The following is an 18,656-nucleotide window of genomic DNA, read 5'->3' as shown; positions in this document are numbered from 1 at the left end:
CGGGAGTTGTAGGCCGGGAAACGATGGGAAACGGGGTGAGGGGGGTACCCGAGTTCGGTCCGCACACCCACCCGTCCCGCGGCCTCAGGGAAGGCTGCTGCCGAGGGGGCAGGGAGGGCAGGCGCTCCTCGGGGAGCGGCGACACGTGTCAATCACCCCGCCAGGCGGCGCGCGCTCCCCGCCCCGGATGCTGAGCGGGTGGGGGGGGAGGGAAGGGGGGGGTGTGTGTGGAGAGGAGAGGAGGAGGGGGGACGCGGGCACGCGCCCGACGAGGCAAGGGGGGTAGTGAAGGGGGGAGGGGGGGAGGGAGACGAGCCAGGGGAGCGCGCGCTCGTATGTAAATGAGCGGGCGTGAGGTCAGAGGCAGATGGAAAAGGGAACAGACAGAATGGCCGCCGCGGCTCCCGCTCCTCCTGCCGCCGCCTCCCAGTGCCGGAGCCCCCGCTGCACGGCGGAGCGCAGGGGAGTCCGCCGAGAACTCGACTCCTGGCGGCACCGGCTCATGCACTGTGTGGGTAAGAGACGGGGGTAACCGCGGGGTACCACGGGCGCCGTGGGGGCACCGAGAGGAGGGGGTAGCGAGATCTCTGAGGGGAGCGGGGAGGCAGGGAACGGGTCTCAGGTGGGGAAGGGGGGAAACGGGCGAGGCGCTTGGTGCCCGGGTCTGCTGGGTGGGCGGAGGGGGAAAGCAGAGATGGATGAGCGGCTCCCGAGGCTTTCTTGGAGGGTGGAAGCGGAGACGGGGTCTGTGGGGAGAGCGATGATCCTAAGCCGCCTCCAGGCAGCTGAGGTGGGTTGTTACGGCTTCGGCTGGGGACGCTCGGTCCCTCCCTTCGCTGCCGACCGAGACCCTTTCTCGGTTCGGGTCCTTTTGTCTCTGCTTCCCGTCGTTCGCGCGGTGAGTGCCGGTGGCTGCCCCCTCCTTTTCTCATCCACCGCCAGTGCCTGGGGGGCAGAGGGGGGAAGGGAGCCCGCCCGTGTGTGTGTATATGTGTATGTATGTGCGCCTTTAAGAGAGAGCCGCTCCTGCACTGACGGTTGGGATTTGAAGTTTTCCCTCCCCCTGGAAGTTGTCATGGTGACGGCCGTTCTCCCCTCGCGCTCCCCCCCGCCCCCGGGGCTGCCCCGGTGGCTCTCGTGCCGCGAGGTTCCCCCCGAGGTCACGTGACGCGGCGGGGCGGGGTCGGGGGAGCGCGGGCCCTGGCGGCCGCCCCGGCCGGGGGTAACGGCTGCCGGCGCGCGTGCCGCCTGCGGCCGGGGGCTCCGGGAGGTGGTGCCTGTGTGCTGGGGAGGGGGGAGCAGGGCGCCTATGGCAGGAGCTTCTTGTCCGTGTGCTTCCAACACGCACTGCCCTTCCTGGGGATACGGATCAAACTGATCCCTGGTCTTTAAGTAGCGTGCGAGTGTCGGTGCTCATCCGCTCCGAGCGAAGAAATGCGTCTAGATGTAACCGGGAGAGTACGCAGCAACTCATTCCAGTGTTTCTGCGTTGAGGCGAGAGCAGGGGAAAAACTAAACGTTTAACAAGTAGGCATACTTACAATTGCAGGCGATTAGCCTTTTGTGTTTTATCTATTATCATGCACGCATGCTTTTCGTCCTTGCTGAGTTGTCCCAATAACACTTTTAAACACCTGTTACCACACCTGTGTATGTATTATGATACCTGTGTATGTTTGCACTGCCTTTTTAAGCCTTCAAATTATATTTCTTAGGAAAGCAGTGTTCGTGTACTTCTGTACCCTAATACATTATATAATGCTTCTTGTGGAAAGAAAGTAGTTTAGTTATAATATGTAGAGACAGCTGGTTTATTGGCATAGATGATGTGGTAAATTTAAATCTGATGGAGGGGTATCTCTCAAAATACTTAAGTGGCTGTTCCTTTGGTTACCTGTTACCTAATCGTGTTTCAGTTTTAATTTCAAGCTAAAATCCTAGAAGTCTGTTTATCAGTTGATGACTGAAGGGACTTTCAGGTGGTGATAGTGTGTTGCCATATGTGTTTGGGGACCACAGCTGTACAGCGCAACCAGTGCTGACAGGGACTGTGAAGAAGTGTAATGAAAGCTCCATAAGACAAACTGTCACCACAGGTTGGATCCTCTGCTGGGCAGGTCTGTTGTGTTTTGAGAACTTCTTCACAGTTGTTTTTTGATTGCTCTTTCACTCAGAATTGCAAAGTGTAAAACCATAACATAATTACTTTTTACACTGATGTCATTGTGGTATTGCTTCAGACCCAGTTTTCTCCTCATAATAAAAGCTATGTAGTATATGATTCTTTTGTATGCTCAAAATGCAAAACTCAGTTAATAGACAGGAGCCCTGAAATGATTAGCAAGTGCTCAGGAGGAAGGATGTTGGTTATGGTTTAATAGTTAGTCAAGAGCTATCTCAGTTAAGAACTGCTAACTTGGCAGGCCTGTTGAGCAGCCTTATCTGAGAGAAAGTGTAAATAAAGTGGCAAGAAAGTGAGCAGTCAGGATAATGGACGTAGAGTACACTTAACAGGCTTGGGCTGAGGGGGTTTTTCTTTACTCCTTTGAAATTCTGTAGCATTGGCTTCTGTAATATAACTTCCTACATTATCTCAAATTAACTTCCAAAGTAGAAATGGTTCATTGTTCTCACTAAGCAAAGTACTCCTAAGGATTTGAGGAGTAACAAAGTTAGTATTAACTGGAAGGTCTGAAAAGTTGTCAGGTTGATGACTGAAATGGCAACATGGTGGGGAGAGAAGTGGTGAATAGGATGGATTTGTCATAACTCACTTTTTCTTTTTCCACCCTTCTCAAGAATCATACATTTGTAGCAAATGAGGTGGTAAAATAGTAGCCCCTCAGTTCTTGAGCTAGCTTATTGTCAATCCTAAAACAAACGAAACACCACCACCAACAGAAAACTTAGATCATTCTACTCTTAGAGGTTTTATTTAATTAGAAAAGAAAATAAAAAAAATGGCAGCTGATGCAATTCTGTGGACTATCAATTGTCAAACACTGTTCAGAAAGCAAAGCAGGAAAGTACAGACTTGTTGAACATGTCATACTGTTTCTGCTAAACCTTTTGGATGAGCAGCATTACTTTGATGTCTTATATCATTCATTGATACAAAGTTTGATATTTACCTTTCTGTAGTATAATCACTTGAGCACTTTAAAATCCTTTTACCCTGTACAGGATTCCTCATTCACTTACTTTGTAGAAGTGCTAAACCAAGTCAGAGATACTACTTCCAAGATGGTGATTGTAGAATTTGAGAGTCATACTCAACAGATTGCTCATATCTGCAACAATGAGACAGAAATAATGCTCAGTTGTCTGCAGTGTATTGAGTGCTGGTGGTCACTGATGGTTAGGGACCTCTGCTTGAAGTGCTCCATTGCTGAATTCTTGGTTTGTCAGAACCCAGTTACACACTTAGGTATTTGCATGGGCTTTAGAATCAAAAGCCTTTGTTTTGCCAGCCTATTATTTTAATTTGTGACCTGTGGAATATAATTTAAAGTCTTGGGCCAAAATGTTTTTGCATTTAAAGAGTTAGAGAAGGAAAACAGTGATAAGATTTCATTGACATTACTGAGAATTATTTTATTATATTTTTTATTCAGGACATACTTGAAGGTACAAAAGACTTCACATTATAAATTAATTGAGTATATTCACTGAAATTCTAGGTAGATGTTCAGTACAAAATGGCTGATCAGATGGTAGTCTTTGTGTAGGTTTGTGTTAAGCACTAATGTTCCTAAGATGCCTAGACTTGTGCTTATGGATGTACCTAACTCATGCATGACTTGATCAGGGTTCAGAATGTGATGATCTTGGCAGGCACCTGAAGGTCTTGATTCTGTTGATGTTCTTAAATCATGCACAGTATGTGATAACAAATATTGTTTATAGCAGTGCTCACTGGTATGTTTTGTCTTAGGCACAGTCTTTGTTACATAACTAAGAAACAGTGTACCCTAATTCTATGTTCTGTGTTTCTGGAGTAGTGAGAGAAAGTTCAGAGTTAAGTACCTAAATTAGCCAGCAACTGAGTTCCATGTTGGTTTAAGCTGCAAGGTATTTTATATAGGTGAATATCAGAATGGTTAAAAATTGCTTTTTGATACTTTTTGATTAAAATTTTATAATGTGAATTGAGTCTAGAGGCTTTGGTATGGGACTATAAAAGTCTAGCTTCATACTGCGGTCAGCATTAAGAAACAGGATTTATGCAGTTTTCCCAAGCAGTTATTGATCCCACTGACTGATTTCATTTGAACTTTACAGGTAGTGTCTTGGCAAGTACATTGAATCCCAATAACTTTATTGAATAGGCACAGAGGAGGGACCTAGTAATTGCTGGGGTGCAAAAAAAACCCTGATGTGGTGCTTCCTACTTCCTTGTCACAGTATCCTATATGTAAAGTTTGTAGCAGTAACTTGAGGCTTTTTAATGGGAATTACCAGGTAACTCCTGTCATGGATGTTGAAATCTTCTTGCTAGGGTCTTGCATTGTATTGTGAAAATATAAAAGCATCTGAATAATCTTGCATTGTGAAAAATGAAGGTTTAAATATTATCACGACTACTTTAAAAGAAAATATCTATATGTATATATTGCTGCCTGAGGGGTGGGAAAGGGTAGAAGTTTTACTCTTCCTCTCCTGCAGCTCAAGAACACACATTTGAAGGGAAATAGCCTTGATATTGCTTTCTTATGAAAACTGAAACTTGATCGAAGTGAAAATTCATTTTTATATGCTTGTGAAATCTAGCATATGGTACTCTTTTACTCCCCTTATATTTTTTCAGACTTTTTTTGCCTCTGAACTAGGATACATTGGTGCATCTAATTCTGTTTTGATGGATGTAGACTTTAAGTTATTTTTTTTAAACTATTTGAACTTCTGCTCCAGCTTACTGTTTTTGAACAAGCTGCCTCAAGCGCACTTTTCAGGGGGAGGAATTCTGCCTGCAAATGAAAGATTTGTAGTTACTGCATTTAGTATTATCCCCTCACTTGCAACACTCTTGCATTAAGTATTTTGTATCTTTATCCCCACAATACACAGAAGTGTTCTCACTTTCACTGTGGCTGTAAGTACTTTGCCTCAGGTTAGTGCCACTTTTTTTGTAATACTACTGCAGCTGTAGGTGATTCTCTATAGCTGCCACAATAGTAGTGGCAGAACTGGTTACTTTACTATGTAATATCTATAATGTTTTTGTCTATCTGTTAGTGATTGTTTTGGTGGCTTTATGCTCTATTACCTGTCAAGCCACCAACAGTCTGTATACAAGAATGATTTCAAAATGATACCTGCTTTAACACCCTTTGGCTTTCTTGGCACTGTAGCTTCCTTTAAACAGCAGACAAGCTTCTATCATCTGATATGATAGGCAGTAATACTGGTATAAGGTGTTTCTGTGGATCTGTCATCCTTTGAGCTGTGATGTGCAACTCATGGCATGATTCCAGTGTAAAACAGATTGAGGAACTAATCTCAGTGCTACTGCAATGGTTGGAGAAGAGCATGAATTAAATCTAGACCAGAATCACAGCACAGGTTCACGGGCAGTTTTGATGCAATGGGGAAAGATGACATCGTGTAAGGGAATACCTCAAACTAGTATTACAGAGGCAGGTTTGCAAGTCACCATAAGTGTTGAACACTTGTTATGGAACCGCAATCTAAGAATACACTGAAGTGCCATTTTGCATGCTCAAGTCTCAAGGAACTATTACCAGAATGGAGAAATCACAATCCTGACTCTCTGCTTCTGCTGCTCACACGCTTGCATCAGCACTGCTTGGACCCTGTCTGATCTGCTGTAACTGGCTAGCTGGCAACTCTGTTGAGAGGAATTAGGAACTTAAGAAAAACAAAACAATATAAAAAAGCAAACCCCAGACCTAATGGCTGCTGGTGCTAGCACAAGGATGGAGTGGGACTGTGTGACAGAAGTAGGATGGGTAGTAGCAGAAATAAGCCATTAGATTGGTTTAGCTGCCTGTGTCAATGTCAATGCCAGAAGTGGAGCACAGCCCTAAATGTATCATCCCCATTTCCCCTGAAGTAAATAGGTTAACAGAAGAGGAAAAAATGGTCAGTGTGTCATTGGAAGTTGCTGTGGTTGTAGTTATTGTATTAACTGTCTTTAGATTGAAATAAGGGAAAACACATAGGGTTTGTTTTGCTTGTGTTGGACTATCTTTGTTTCAAATAGGTAGTGTTAAATCAGCTTCTTTTCTGTGTCCTCTAACAATCCATTTCAACTCATCAGCTTTTCTTTCAGAAAGAAATAATTGCCTACTGCTGTCATTATGTGTTTTTAAAGGGATATCTTACATTTGACTCTGAGAGAAATTTTTATTTGTGAAAACAGTATAAAAAGAGTAAAAACGCCAGAGGCTTAGTTTAAAAGGCAGAGGGGGGAAGTTCCACATATCTAGTGGTAGATGCAGTATCAATTCCCTTATCTCTTGTGAACCTCCAATTGTAAGGTTGTATGGAGCACAGTTTTTGAAAGACAAAACTACCTGGTACACATGGACTGTGCAGGATGCAAGCAATGCTTTGAATTCTTTCCACTCAGAACAGAAATGTGATTCAGGTCATGCAAGTAGGTATACATATCTTCAGTAGTGTTGATAAAACCCGTGATTTATGTTTTTGGTGCTCCTTATGTGTAGATACTGGTATGTGGAAGCAGTTCAATTTTTAAGTGTTCCAGGAACTACTGTAATCTTTGTCAATGTTTTTAGGCATTGCTTGAACTTTCTTATTGTATGTTCTTATATGGTAGCTGTTTACTTTTTATGTAGCTGATATCGAGCTGAGAAATTCAAACTCTGATAGTCTTTCTACATTGTAGGCTCTAAGAGTTTCCTAAACTGGAACTTGTGTAAACCAAAACCCCAGAGTACAGATACTGTCACGGCAGCTCAGTCTGTTCTTCCCTTGAATTGGCATTCAGTAACTGTACTAATGCTTGAAGTTGGTAACTTTCAGGGTTTTCTTTTTGTTGATGCATTACACAATTTTGTTTTTCTTTCTGGACTCACTGTATATACATGATTTATGTCAACTGCTATGAGCATTCATTTATTAAACAATTCAGCAAGCTAGTCTGTAAAACTAATCTAGCTTTACACTAACCTAGAAAACAGGAGGGGAAACGTGGCAGGAGGAACAACAAGAAAGAAAAGGTCAGATCTAGTTTAATTTGGATCAGTTTCCTAATCAGGTTTACTACATACCTGCTTTTTTTCTCCCTAGTCAAGTATAAATATCTATACTGGAGAAAACAAAGCTGCTGATTTTTAGTAACGGCCTATTTTGGCAACAGTGTTTGGGGGTTTGAAGTGAACTTGAAACTAAGTTAGATGAGCAACATCCTAATAAATGAAATTGGTGACAAGAGCAAGAAGACAGTACCACTAACAATAATGTCCTTCCATGTGTTCTCCTTTTGTAGGGAAACTTCTCTGATGTGACAGTGAACTGCTCTTCTGTTATTCTCCGGGTTAGTTTTCTGTTGAGCCTCCTGAACTGTTGTGCTATGGTAATAAGTACTGGTAGTTGTGTAAGGAAAATAACAGGAATGTGTCATACTGATCAATTTATCAAATCAGTGTATGCTGTTCAGGAGCTGTATTCCAGCTGCTGGCAAGTAGCCAAGGCTTGTACTGCCTGCAGCTAAAATGGGGAAAAAAAAAAACAGTACCTCTTCTCCTTATCCACCCTCACCGTTTTTTTTTATTTTTGGCTGTATTATATGGGTGCTTTGAATAGATAGTTACAATGAGTCTCTTCTTCTTGAATATGACTATAGCGTATCAGGGTTTCAAACAAGGTTGTTATTCTAACCCTTACAGTTCAGTGTTTTTATGTAAAGTGTAGAGGTCAGTCAGAGCTTTATACTTCACTAACTTAAAATTCTTTATCCCAGTTAGGACTACTGTCTTTTATGGTATTCTTGAACCTTCCTCTGTTCCATGTGCTTGGAGGGAACTTTGATAAGATAGGTTGGAACACTGATAGAGATTGAAACAAAACTGAATTTGTGTGATTCACATGTCTAGTATTAAACTTGCTAAAAACAGGATGGCATTATAAATTTATTTACCATACATAAAAAAAAATAAACCTTATTTGAGGGTGTGAAGTTATTCTGTTATATGTATTCCCCCCTTCTGCCAAGTCTACTGCTTTATCCCTTCATCCATTAAAGGCAAAGAGAAGCCAAGAAAAAGCAAAGAAAGAGTAGGGAAGGGAAGGTGGATGGTAACGACTCATTTATTTGAGCCTGTAAGGAGGGAGTGGCAGAGGTATTACAAAGAGTTAGGGGACTCTGAATCTGCAGAAATGGGGTTGAATTCCCTTTTATGAGGTATGGTGAGCAGCATGTGACACTGCAAGACAGAAGACCCCTGTATCAGATTCTCATCTTTCTTTTGTTTCCACTTCTGGCACAGAGTTCATGTGTAGTATCTTGAAAGCTGGATTAACCCCTTTCTAGATTACTATATTATCGTTGACAGAATTTTTCTGGACTCTCAGCTGCAGCTTCTAATGGTGTTTGTTTCTCAACATCCTTCTGGGCTTCCATCTCCATATCAGCATGTGTTGCATTGTAGCAGTGAGAGTTGGGTAAAAGTCACTGAATTTCTGACCTCCCTATGTTCCTCAGCTTTCTGTTTCTGTATAACTTTATAGAATCTTGCTTTCCAGTTACGAGACATCCTAGCTTTTGTGGCATCTGGGGATTGATAACTCTTGTTTAAAGAGCTGTTGTGGAAAAATTTGTTGTTTTGCAATATGTTTTATTCTAGAATGGTACTACTGCTTTTAAAAATGCTCAGTTTTCACATTATAAATATCATACTTTATTCCTATCATTCTTCAAATCATCTTAATTAAAGGCTAGTTAAAAAACTTACAGATGAGTAGTAGTTCTCACAGTCAATTCCACTGCTTTATAAACTAGCTTTAGTGCATTTCTAGTCTGCTGAGCCACTAATAAGTTGGAGGGCAGTGTAATTAAACTAGGGTTTAATATGCTGCTGCTTTTTACAACTACTGTCAAAAACCTTTGTGCATCACATTTAAAAGATTTCTTTTCATCCTAAAAGCACTAAAGTCTTTTTGTAATGCCAAGTTAAATACTAGTGGTGCAAAACTGCTGTGCATCTTTTGACAGTGAACTAATATTGCTGTTGTGTATGATGTAGATTATAGAAGACTGCTTTAAAGGACTCCAGCTTGTGATTGCCGGTGTCTGTTTGGCTCACAGAACAGAGTGTGCCACTGCAAGGCCCAGTTAAATGTGAAGCTCTGACTTTACCTAAGTGTAGGTATTAAACCTCCCAATCTAAATATGGGGGAGGATTATCAAATGGCACCTGCTTTGTGACCTGTACAGATGTAGGTCATTCTGGTGTTAGCCATCTGATAAAGGGGAAGAAAAAAAGGATCTTCTTAGAATCCACTGTGGCCTTAGACTGCCCTGTGCAATGGCTTTAGTGCTAAGCATGCCAGACTGTCTCAAAAGTTTGTTGTGCTACCAGCTGAATAATGCAATGACTGGATTTATCTGGTTCAGGCTCCTTCCATTTTCTTATTTTTCCTGGACCATCCTGTCTTTTCATCCTTCAGCTTTCATAATTGGTCATTTTCTGTCTTTGACTTCTTAAAACCACCCATTTGTCTTTGCTTCCAAACCTTTCCTTTTTCTTACTGCGAGTGACATTAAAACCATTGTAACTTTGTGTCTCCACAAATTGTTTTATCTCAGCTTTCGATTTTCGTATGTGTCTTCACACATATATAGAGTGTCTTCAGGTGACTTGCATCACACCACAAGCCTGATCACCAAGGCAAATTACACTTTTTGTTCTTTGGTTTGGGAGACTAGGCAATTTCTTCCTCCATGTGTCTAATCCCATCTGTTTGTTTCTTTATATACTGCTGCCAGATACCACATGTCATGGTGCTTGAAGAAAAGGGGTATATGTTTCTTCTTATCACCTCATTTAGGAAATGTCAGTCTTTGTCAATCAAGTCAAGAATACTACTACCTTGCTATCATACTTTTGCATGCTAAGCAGTAGTTGTTTGAAAGGACTTGATTTTTTTGGGTTTTTTTGTTTGTTTTGGTTTTTTCTTTTTTTTAAATGGCTCCTTAAATCATTCTCACTAGAAGTTAGGACACTTCTAACCTCAATTTATCCCCAGTTTTTATACATTGTGGCAGTGCTGTTACTTAGCGGTTTTCCTTAAGTTTTTCCTTTGTATTTTTTCCTTTCCGTATTTCTTCCTATTCAAATATCATAGTAAAAACTGAGCAAATAATGAGCACTAATGACTCAAAAGTCATTGTAGTGGATTTGAATTTTAAGCAACTAATTTGCAGACAAGTGTCAAAAATGTAGCTACAAATCTACCAGTTAGTGCAAACTGCTAATAGTGGATATTGTCCAAAATTTACTGTCTGCATTGTGGTACAATTCCAGTTGCAGTGAGAGGCTATAATAAGCTCTCTGTTCCTTTCATCTGTTTGAGTATTTTCATTTCCCCCCATACCATTTGAATGGGTTCTACAGAGTCATGCTAAACAGTAGTTCAAACGAGGCATAGTCTGGACCGTGTTGAATGAGTATCATAATAATCTGTCTCTTCATTGTCAGATAAGAACAGCTCTACTGGATCAGAGTAAGTCTGTGTAGCCTAAGATCTATTGTCTGCAGCCACTTGTGGATTGCTAGGGAAAAAATACCTAACAATATTTCTGAAATCTCTTTCAGCCTTCCATGGTGCTTGTCTTGATCCTTGGGGGAAAAAAACAGGTATTTTGGGTTTTATAAGTGATAACACTAGATTATTCGGTCATCAGTTATTGTTAATTTTGTATGGGTATGTGCTCTCAAAGCCACATGAAACTTCAGTAGGTAACTGCTGTCCCTGGTTATACTGTTACATGACTCTTCTGTTTGTTGTAAAACAGGAAGTAGAAACACTGTATGAAACAGTAACTTTGAAAAGCCAAGGTGTTGAAAAGACCTATCTTCCCATGGCCATCTCTTCCATCCCTCAAACTGAAGAGTTCTTACCTGTTCCTTGCAGAAAAGCTGTTCATTAAACCTGATCATTTTCCCCTCCTTTCTTGTATTATCTTAGTTGTCTCTTCTGGAGATGGGGAAACTAGAGCTATGTATGTTCAGGATAACATCGGTGTGAATTTATGTGATGACAAACTAGGAAGCAATGCAGAAGCTCTTCCTTTAAAAAGTCAAATCATTTGACATGTTCCTTATGGAACTGATGTTTTCACAGTACTGTATATTTGAACCCCAGATAAAACTATAAAGTGATAAATCAGTTTGGAGTCTATTACTGTGTGCATAATACGACATTTTACTTTCTCCACTATTTATATGTACTTGGTTTTGGTAATAGTCTTCAATTTTACTACCTCAATACCTCAATATTTTGAAGTTTCCTTGATGTTCTCTTGCTTTTCTTTGCTGCTAATACTAGGCTTTACTGGGCAGTGCATTGTCACTTTTTCAGATCACCTCTTTTGGGTGGAAGAGTAACACTCATTTGTGGCATTCTGCTGTGAAAACTAACCATTTACTTCTGTCTTTCAACTGGTTACTTATCTGTGCCCAGACTTTACCTCTGTGGCTTGGGAAGTTTTTAAAGTTTTTGGGCATGGATGTCAATAGATGTCTTTCAGAAATCTTGATTTAGTCTTAGTGTCCCATATCTATATGCCTACTGACATCTTGAGATAATTATGTTTGAAGTATGACTTCACAGAAGTTGTATTGTGTCTTCAGTAATACATTGTAATTCTTTATGCATTTGATAATCCTGTTACTTGGATTTTATTTGCCCAATTATGAACACTTGCTGTTTTATGAAATGGTCTCAAGTTGCTCTAGGGGAGATTTTAGATAACCCTTTCAGTGAAAAATGTAATCAAGTGTTGGACAAGGCTGCAAGGAGGTATATAAGAGTATAGACATGGTGCTTAAGGACATGTGTTAGTGATGGACTTCACAGTGTTAGAATTACAGTTGGACTTGATCTATGAAGTTCTTTTCCAGCCTAAATGATATCATGATTCTATGTATGCCTTTGCTGGTATATATTCTAAGCAGGTGTCTGTCTGGTAGGGGTACACAGGCTGGTGGAAAATAGGCATACACAGTTGCTGATAGTTCTTTGTTGATTGATGTTAAGTTTTTCACCTTTCCTGTCCTCTAGTGTTGAGGTAATCACTTGCTGATTTCTTCATTCTAAATACTTGTCCAAGTGTATCACCCTTGAGGTCAGTTCAATTCTTGTGTTGCTGTTACTTTCTTTTTTGTTCCTGTCAACAAGAGGCTGTTATTACGAGAAGCATGTTTTATATACTCCTTAGACAAACTGATCATACTATGACTGAGTCAGCTAGCTTCTCTGAAGAGCAGGAGAGGACACTTTCCCTGGCATCAACTTGAACTACCTTGGCAGAGGAATGGCCCTAGAGACCTTTGTATATGTAGTGGGCTATCCTGGCAACAAGCTGGCAGCTTGCAGGTGAAGCTGGAATTGAGTTGAATGGGGAGAGGAGAGAAAAGTGAATGAGGGAAAGAAGGGTTATCTGCTTGGCCTGAGGATATAGATCAAGCTGTACAGAACTCACAGGTAGTATTTAGCTGACTAAAACCAAGCTTGTAAGTGATACTAGACAATGGCTGTTGGGGAAATACTGGTTTACAAACTCATGTTTACTATATTAACTATTTACTTTGAAATTCTGCCACCTGTTGTGTGTTCCACTTTATTGTGGTGTTTGGCTTTTGAGGTCAGAGATCTGATGATGTTTAGAGAGTCTTGCCAAAAGCTTCAGCAGGCTTTGTGTTAAAGATCTACTGACTGGGGAGACACACCTTTCTCTGTTGATGCCTAAATCTGAGGAATTGTTCAATTAATGGCTTATAGCCATCCTGTGTTCCATCAGGAACTGAGATCCTTTTGTCAAAGTAATTTCAACTGTGCAGCACATAGTGGTTTCTTTACTTCTTTCCATGCATAGATTCCTATGTGTCATATAATCGAATGTGAAATGAAATGTTATGTGTTTATGTTTGAAGCCTACATCATTATGTGTTGATGTAGTCATAACTTCAGGTATACTTGTGTGCTTGATTGTTGGTAAAATCAGGCAAAATCCGGGTAAGACTCCTGAGGAAATGGTCTGATACCCCTTGTTTACAACTACCTCTTGCTCTCTAAAACTACCTGAAAGGAGGTTGTAGTGAGGTGGGAGTTGGTCTCTTCTCCCAAGTAACAAGTGATAGGACAAGAAGTAACAGCCTCAAGCTGTGCCAGGGCAGGTTTAGATTGGATATTAGGAAAAATTTCTTCACTAAGGGTAATCAGGCACTGAACAGGCTGCCCAGGGAAGTGGTGGAGTCACCATCTCTGAAAGTGTTCAAAACCTGTGTAGATGAGGCCCTTAATGACATGGCATAGTGGTGGATTTGACAGTCCTGGAGTGATGGTTGGACTTGATGATCTTAAAGGTCTATTCCAGCCTAGTTGATTCTAAGATTCTCCAGGCTGGAACATCTCATTCAGCATTGCATGTTGTCCTCCTCCTTTTTTTTATGAGTTCCCTGCCTGTTACACTTGCACTGTGCAAATTCTACCCAGACTTGACAAAGTTTTGTCTTGAGATGCCAGTTCATATATCTGTACTAACCTTTAACTGATGTGTATGACTTAGGTGGTTGGTAAGTCTGCTGTACCAGTGTACAAATGTGTGCACTCCTTATCCATGTCATCAGGTACTCTCAGTGGTATAATGTGTAGCTGAGAAATGTGAGGTGGTGCTTGGATTGTAGGCTTTCCCTTTTTCCTAAGGTACCTTACTGTATTTAATTTTAATCCCTTGATGCTTTTTAAAAAGCAGCAACTCTCCCTGCCTCCTTGATACTGACCTTCTGTGTTGGAATACCAAATGCTAGTCCTTCTTGGAGAGAATTCCTTCAGCAAGGCCATCTGACTGTCTAGGATATATTGGAAAGTAGTTCTATTTCCTGTCTGCACCCTTGTCTAAGTCTACTGACTGCTGAACAAATGTGTTCTGCCCAAAGGAAATGGGTTTTAATAAGAAATGCTCTGTGTAGATGTTTTCTTAAAGCTAGGTGGTCTTGACAAAACATGACTGTTTCAATGGAGAATCCGTATCAGAAAGAAACTGTTTAGTGAATCCTACAAATACAATTTTTTTTTGAGGAAGCATTTGTCTGAAAATCAGTCATGTCTGAATTATTGTCATAATTTCTGGCAAGCATTCTTTGTCCCACAGACCTCTAGGGAGTGAACTGAAAATTCTTGTTAACTAGTCAGTGCTTTCTGCAGTGACACTGCAGGAAAAAAAGCTGTGAGAGAAACTCATAGTGTGTCCTGAGGAAACTTGCTTTAGTGTGATGATTCAGGTTACTTAAATCTGTGGCCTTACTTGCTGAATACATCTCTTGACTGGTGATTTTAAAGAATACTCGTACAATGGTCCATGAATGGTTTTTGCTGGCTTATGCTGAAGCCCTTACTTCTGGTTGTCACATGTAGCATTTTGAGGACTCGTACTTGGTGTGACTTGAAGTCATTTCTGTCATTGTCATTGCCTGAGGATATTTTGGCATCTTTTCAAAATCTCTTCTGAGGAATCAAATAAATTTGAAGAAACTGATATTAACAGAGTATGTTAAAGACAGTAAAGCGAGTGCTTGTTTTCTCGAGGCCTTATTAATTTCCTAGGTAGGAACAACGAATTGCACAGCTTCTGGTCATCTGGTTCCCTCATTCAAAACTCAGAATCATCACAACACAAAAGCATCAAAAACTCAGAGTCTGAGCTGCCTTGTCTGTTGTTGTCTGCAAGAGTAGCCACTTGGTAGTGATTGGTGTATTTTAAGAGCTGTTAACTGTTCTATGTTCTGTGTGGTGATGCACTTCTCTACCTGTCCTTTAACAACCAACTGACCTGATTATGTGGCGTGCAGAACAGTTACCAACTGGATACTTGACAGCTTTGTCAGTTGCGCATTTTGTATTGGTTGTGCTCTGGTATTTTCTCCTCCTTCATTCTCAACCTTTCAGGTTAGTAATAAAGGCTGTTTCACTCTTTGTGTGGGATATGAGTGACCTTGATCTATGAGACTGATTAAGAAGCTTGGTACCAGATAAGTAACTTCATATAAAGTTTTCCAGAAATCTGGAACAGAGATTTATCTGGTTCCTGCAGGTGTTTCCCTCTTGCTGGAAATGCAGACTGTAATCACACCTTTCTTTTAGGAAATCCTATTTCTGTATTCTTGACCTTGCTGTTCATTTGGCAGTTGGCTTCCCTAAGTGGTTGCTGTTGTCTTTCTTAATTGTTTCATTCAGTAGGGAAAAGTACCCTACTTACAAATAACTCAAAAGTACTAAAGTTTCCTGTTTTGCTTTGCTTTGAGTCTTCTGGGGAGCAATAAGATATGGCTGTCTTGGATCAAAGAAACTCACTAAATTGTGAATGGAATGGTGAAATCTGGTACAGATTCTGCCTATTTATTTTAAATCCGCAGCCCTTCTGAAAAGGGAGGAGGGAGAAGAACAACTAGGAGCTGTTTTGCTTAAAGTTTCTGATTCAAATGCCTTTTTTGTTTGTTTGTTTTTTTAGCTGCTTAAACTTAATACAGAATTTGTGTTGAGTTTTTGTTTTAAGGAGCAAAATGGGGACATAAATCTATTCCTTTTTTTGCACAGCATAAACAAAGTGGTATATCTTCTCATTATTTTTAAAGCAGACTAACAAATTTTGAACTAACAGTGAATGTCTGTCTGGAAATAATGTTTTCTTCTGCTAAGGAGGAGCCAGTGCTGGAATACAGAAGGAACAGAGTGTTTCTAAGACAGGATAGCCTACTATTTAAATGCATCTGCCTTGTGTAAGGCCTCTTGTGTGTTCTCCACATTATTTAAAGTATTCAGAATCTTGACCCTAGGCACTTGAAAAACTTACCTGATTTTCCTTTGTGGTGTTGCACCCACTGTTTCCCAGGTCAGGTTGGACATTTGTTAGTAATGTGAGTTTTAGAGAATGTAATCAGAAATTAATTATGGAATTGTTACAAAATTGATTATTGCCCAATAAATTCTCAGAGCTGGTGTATGGTTTCATTTGAGTATCATGGGTTCTGTTCCACAGCAGATGAGATCCTGAGTCTCACACTTTGAATCTTACCATTTCATGCTTTGTCTTCTGCTTTTTAATGATTGGGAGGAAGTTTATCAAAAGTTGTACAGATGTGTGTAATTGATTTTAAAAATGCCACCCAAGCACAGCAGCTTAATCTTTGAATTGTGTGAAATGCCAAAAGCAAAACCAATAAATTAACATTTTTCTGTTCTTTTATATCTGACATATTTTATCCAATAAGAGTATCTAATGTGAAGCTAAAATCTGTATTTAAAGTCTCCATTTCTGTATTTCTGCTTTTGAATCTCCAGCAGGAAATGAAGGAATTCAGCCCACTTAATCAAATGTTAAATCAAACTTGTGTGTATTTTTTTGGTACACCATGCAAGCTCAACAGAAGGATGCTGTGAAGATCTAGGTTACAGGTTGGTTGTCCATGGCATGTAAGTTGAGATAGGTTACATGCTTTTGAACAATGTCATCTTTTATGAATGGAGCATGCCCGTGGAAGGGAGGTTGGAACTAGATGATCTTAAGGTCCCTCCCAACCCAAACCATTCTATGATTCTATGTTTAAGAACTCATTTGAAATCATGGTTTAGCTGAATTTAGGGTTCTTCCAATCTAACTGGAGTATCTGAGGCACTTGCAATTTTAACCGTGGATTCCAGAAAATCCTTTTAGAGAAAGGAGGCTTGGTTAACTTTTTTTTTAATTTCCAGTTAAGTTTTTACATAGATAAGAGTGTCCAATTCTTGTTGACCTAATTGACGTGTTGCCAGCTCTTAAGTTTTGTCTAATTTCCCAAGCCAAATTTTGGCAGGATACAGAAATAATGGCTGGCTCATTTCGTTGTGTTTTCTTGGGGGGTGGGGGGAGAAGTGTTTTTGTTAGTTTATTTTGTGAAGTTACTCATAAAAATAAAGTTAGAGGTGAAAATATGTGGCATAGGCATTATAAAATGCACCAAAGTAAGCTTATAGCAAGCTTACTTTAGCTACTAGTTTAAAGGAACGTTGCGCTAATTTCTTGGTAAAGTTGTGGTATGGCTGGGATTATTAAAAATGTATTTTAATAAACTGCTTTCAGCATTTAAGATGTTTGGAAATACATACTTTGAAGAATGCAGTACTGAGATGTATAGGCTTGATAGTTCACTTACTGTGTTATAATTTGGCATCTAGATACAAAATGCCTTTCATGCTGTAGCTTCAGCAGATGTCTCAATAGATTTCGGGGAACCACTGTGGTGCAGAGTAATTGCAGGATTTCAGTCAAATTTAAATGTTGGTTTGGTTTTGTTTTGTTTTTTAATAATGAAGACCAATAAATTGTTTCTGAATATGAGAAGTTGGATTTTCTGGGAGACAAGAATGACTTCTCCTGTTCATTTCAAAACAGTCTGCAGTTTGTGGGGAATAGACTGGTGGTTTTGACGCAGAAATGACACTTGAAAAGAAACCTCTGGAAAATTCTCATGAAACTCTTGAATCTTTTAGGAATTTCCCTTACATTTTAAACATATTGTCAGGCATCAGTTTCACGGAATGCCCTTGAAGGCTCGCAAGTCCATTAGCTTGCAGTAGACCCATGGTGTAGTATGGTATCCTAAGCCTCAGTTTTTTAAAAGCCCATCAGGCTAGGAATGTTTTTAATTAAATTTTTTTTTTGGTTCAATGAACTTGTGTTTTTTGATAACTGTATTTTTCTCTTAAGAGCTTTCAACTAGCTTTCCTTCTTAGCAAAAAGCTTCATGTTCTCTGATTCTGATAATCCAGGAAGTGTGCCAGACGTATTTATTCATTAGTTGACTTCTAAACTTTCTTGAGAGGCTGGTTAGATGTGTGATACTGTGTAAAAGAGTGTTGTGGCCTGTTAATTGTCACAGATTCACTGTGAACTTCGCCTTTCCGCGATGATTTAGTGAACATCTGACTAGGCCTTTGTGTAGAAATTAAGCTTTCGTGTGTCAGTCCTCAGTGTTTTAGATAAAATAGATGGACTTTTCAGACTACTTGCACATCTTAAAATGTGGTTAAGAAACAAGAACCTGCCTCAGGCACATAGTCTTCTGAAAGTGATAGTTGTTTCTATGTTATATTGTTTTCATGTTTTAAAATGGTTAAATTTATACCAATGAGGAAGTCACAAGCATTTTTCCAAGCTAGGTGTAATCTTCTTTTACAGTTGCTTGTTCCCTCTGAATTTTGTTCTGTAAGGATACAAACTCTAAACTGGTCCAAATTATCTCCAGTACTGTTCTGAGTAGTAGTTGGCGTCTAGATAACTTTGATGTAGTGTCTAGAGAAAAGATACGCAGTAGGATAATTTTCAGTGTGTGAAGAACACTGATATTCACACTAATTCTATATCTAAATACATGTGTGTGACAGCTGGGATTACATCACTGTTCAAAGAA

General features: G+C 40.1%; 1 protein-coding gene across 4 annotated transcripts in view; it reads left to right on the top strand.

Moving 5' to 3' along the window:
* Nucleotides 1-365: 365 nt before the first annotated feature.
* LCORL (ligand dependent nuclear receptor corepressor like) overlaps nt 366-18,656 on the top strand; it is an 82,962-nt gene continuing 64,671 nt past the window's right edge. For 3 of the 4 annotated variants that reach the window (XM_034064604.1, XM_034064605.1, XM_034064606.1), the window contains exon 1: nt 368-515. In XM_034064604.1, coding sequence (XP_033920495.1) covers nt 368-515 — 148 coding nt within the window. Of the gene's footprint in view, nt 516-18,656 lie in introns of all 4 variants that reach the window. The other variant, XM_034064603.1, reaches the window with a different exon arrangement.

This window comes from Melopsittacus undulatus, chromosome 7, assembly GCF_012275295.1.
Source record: "Melopsittacus undulatus isolate bMelUnd1 chromosome 7, bMelUnd1.mat.Z, whole genome shotgun sequence".
In the NCBI taxonomy this organism is placed as follows: Eukaryota; Metazoa; Chordata; class Aves; order Psittaciformes; family Psittaculidae; genus Melopsittacus; species Melopsittacus undulatus.
The sequence above is the reverse complement of the archived record's forward strand: the minus strand, read 5'-3'. Positions and strand labels throughout refer to the sequence as shown.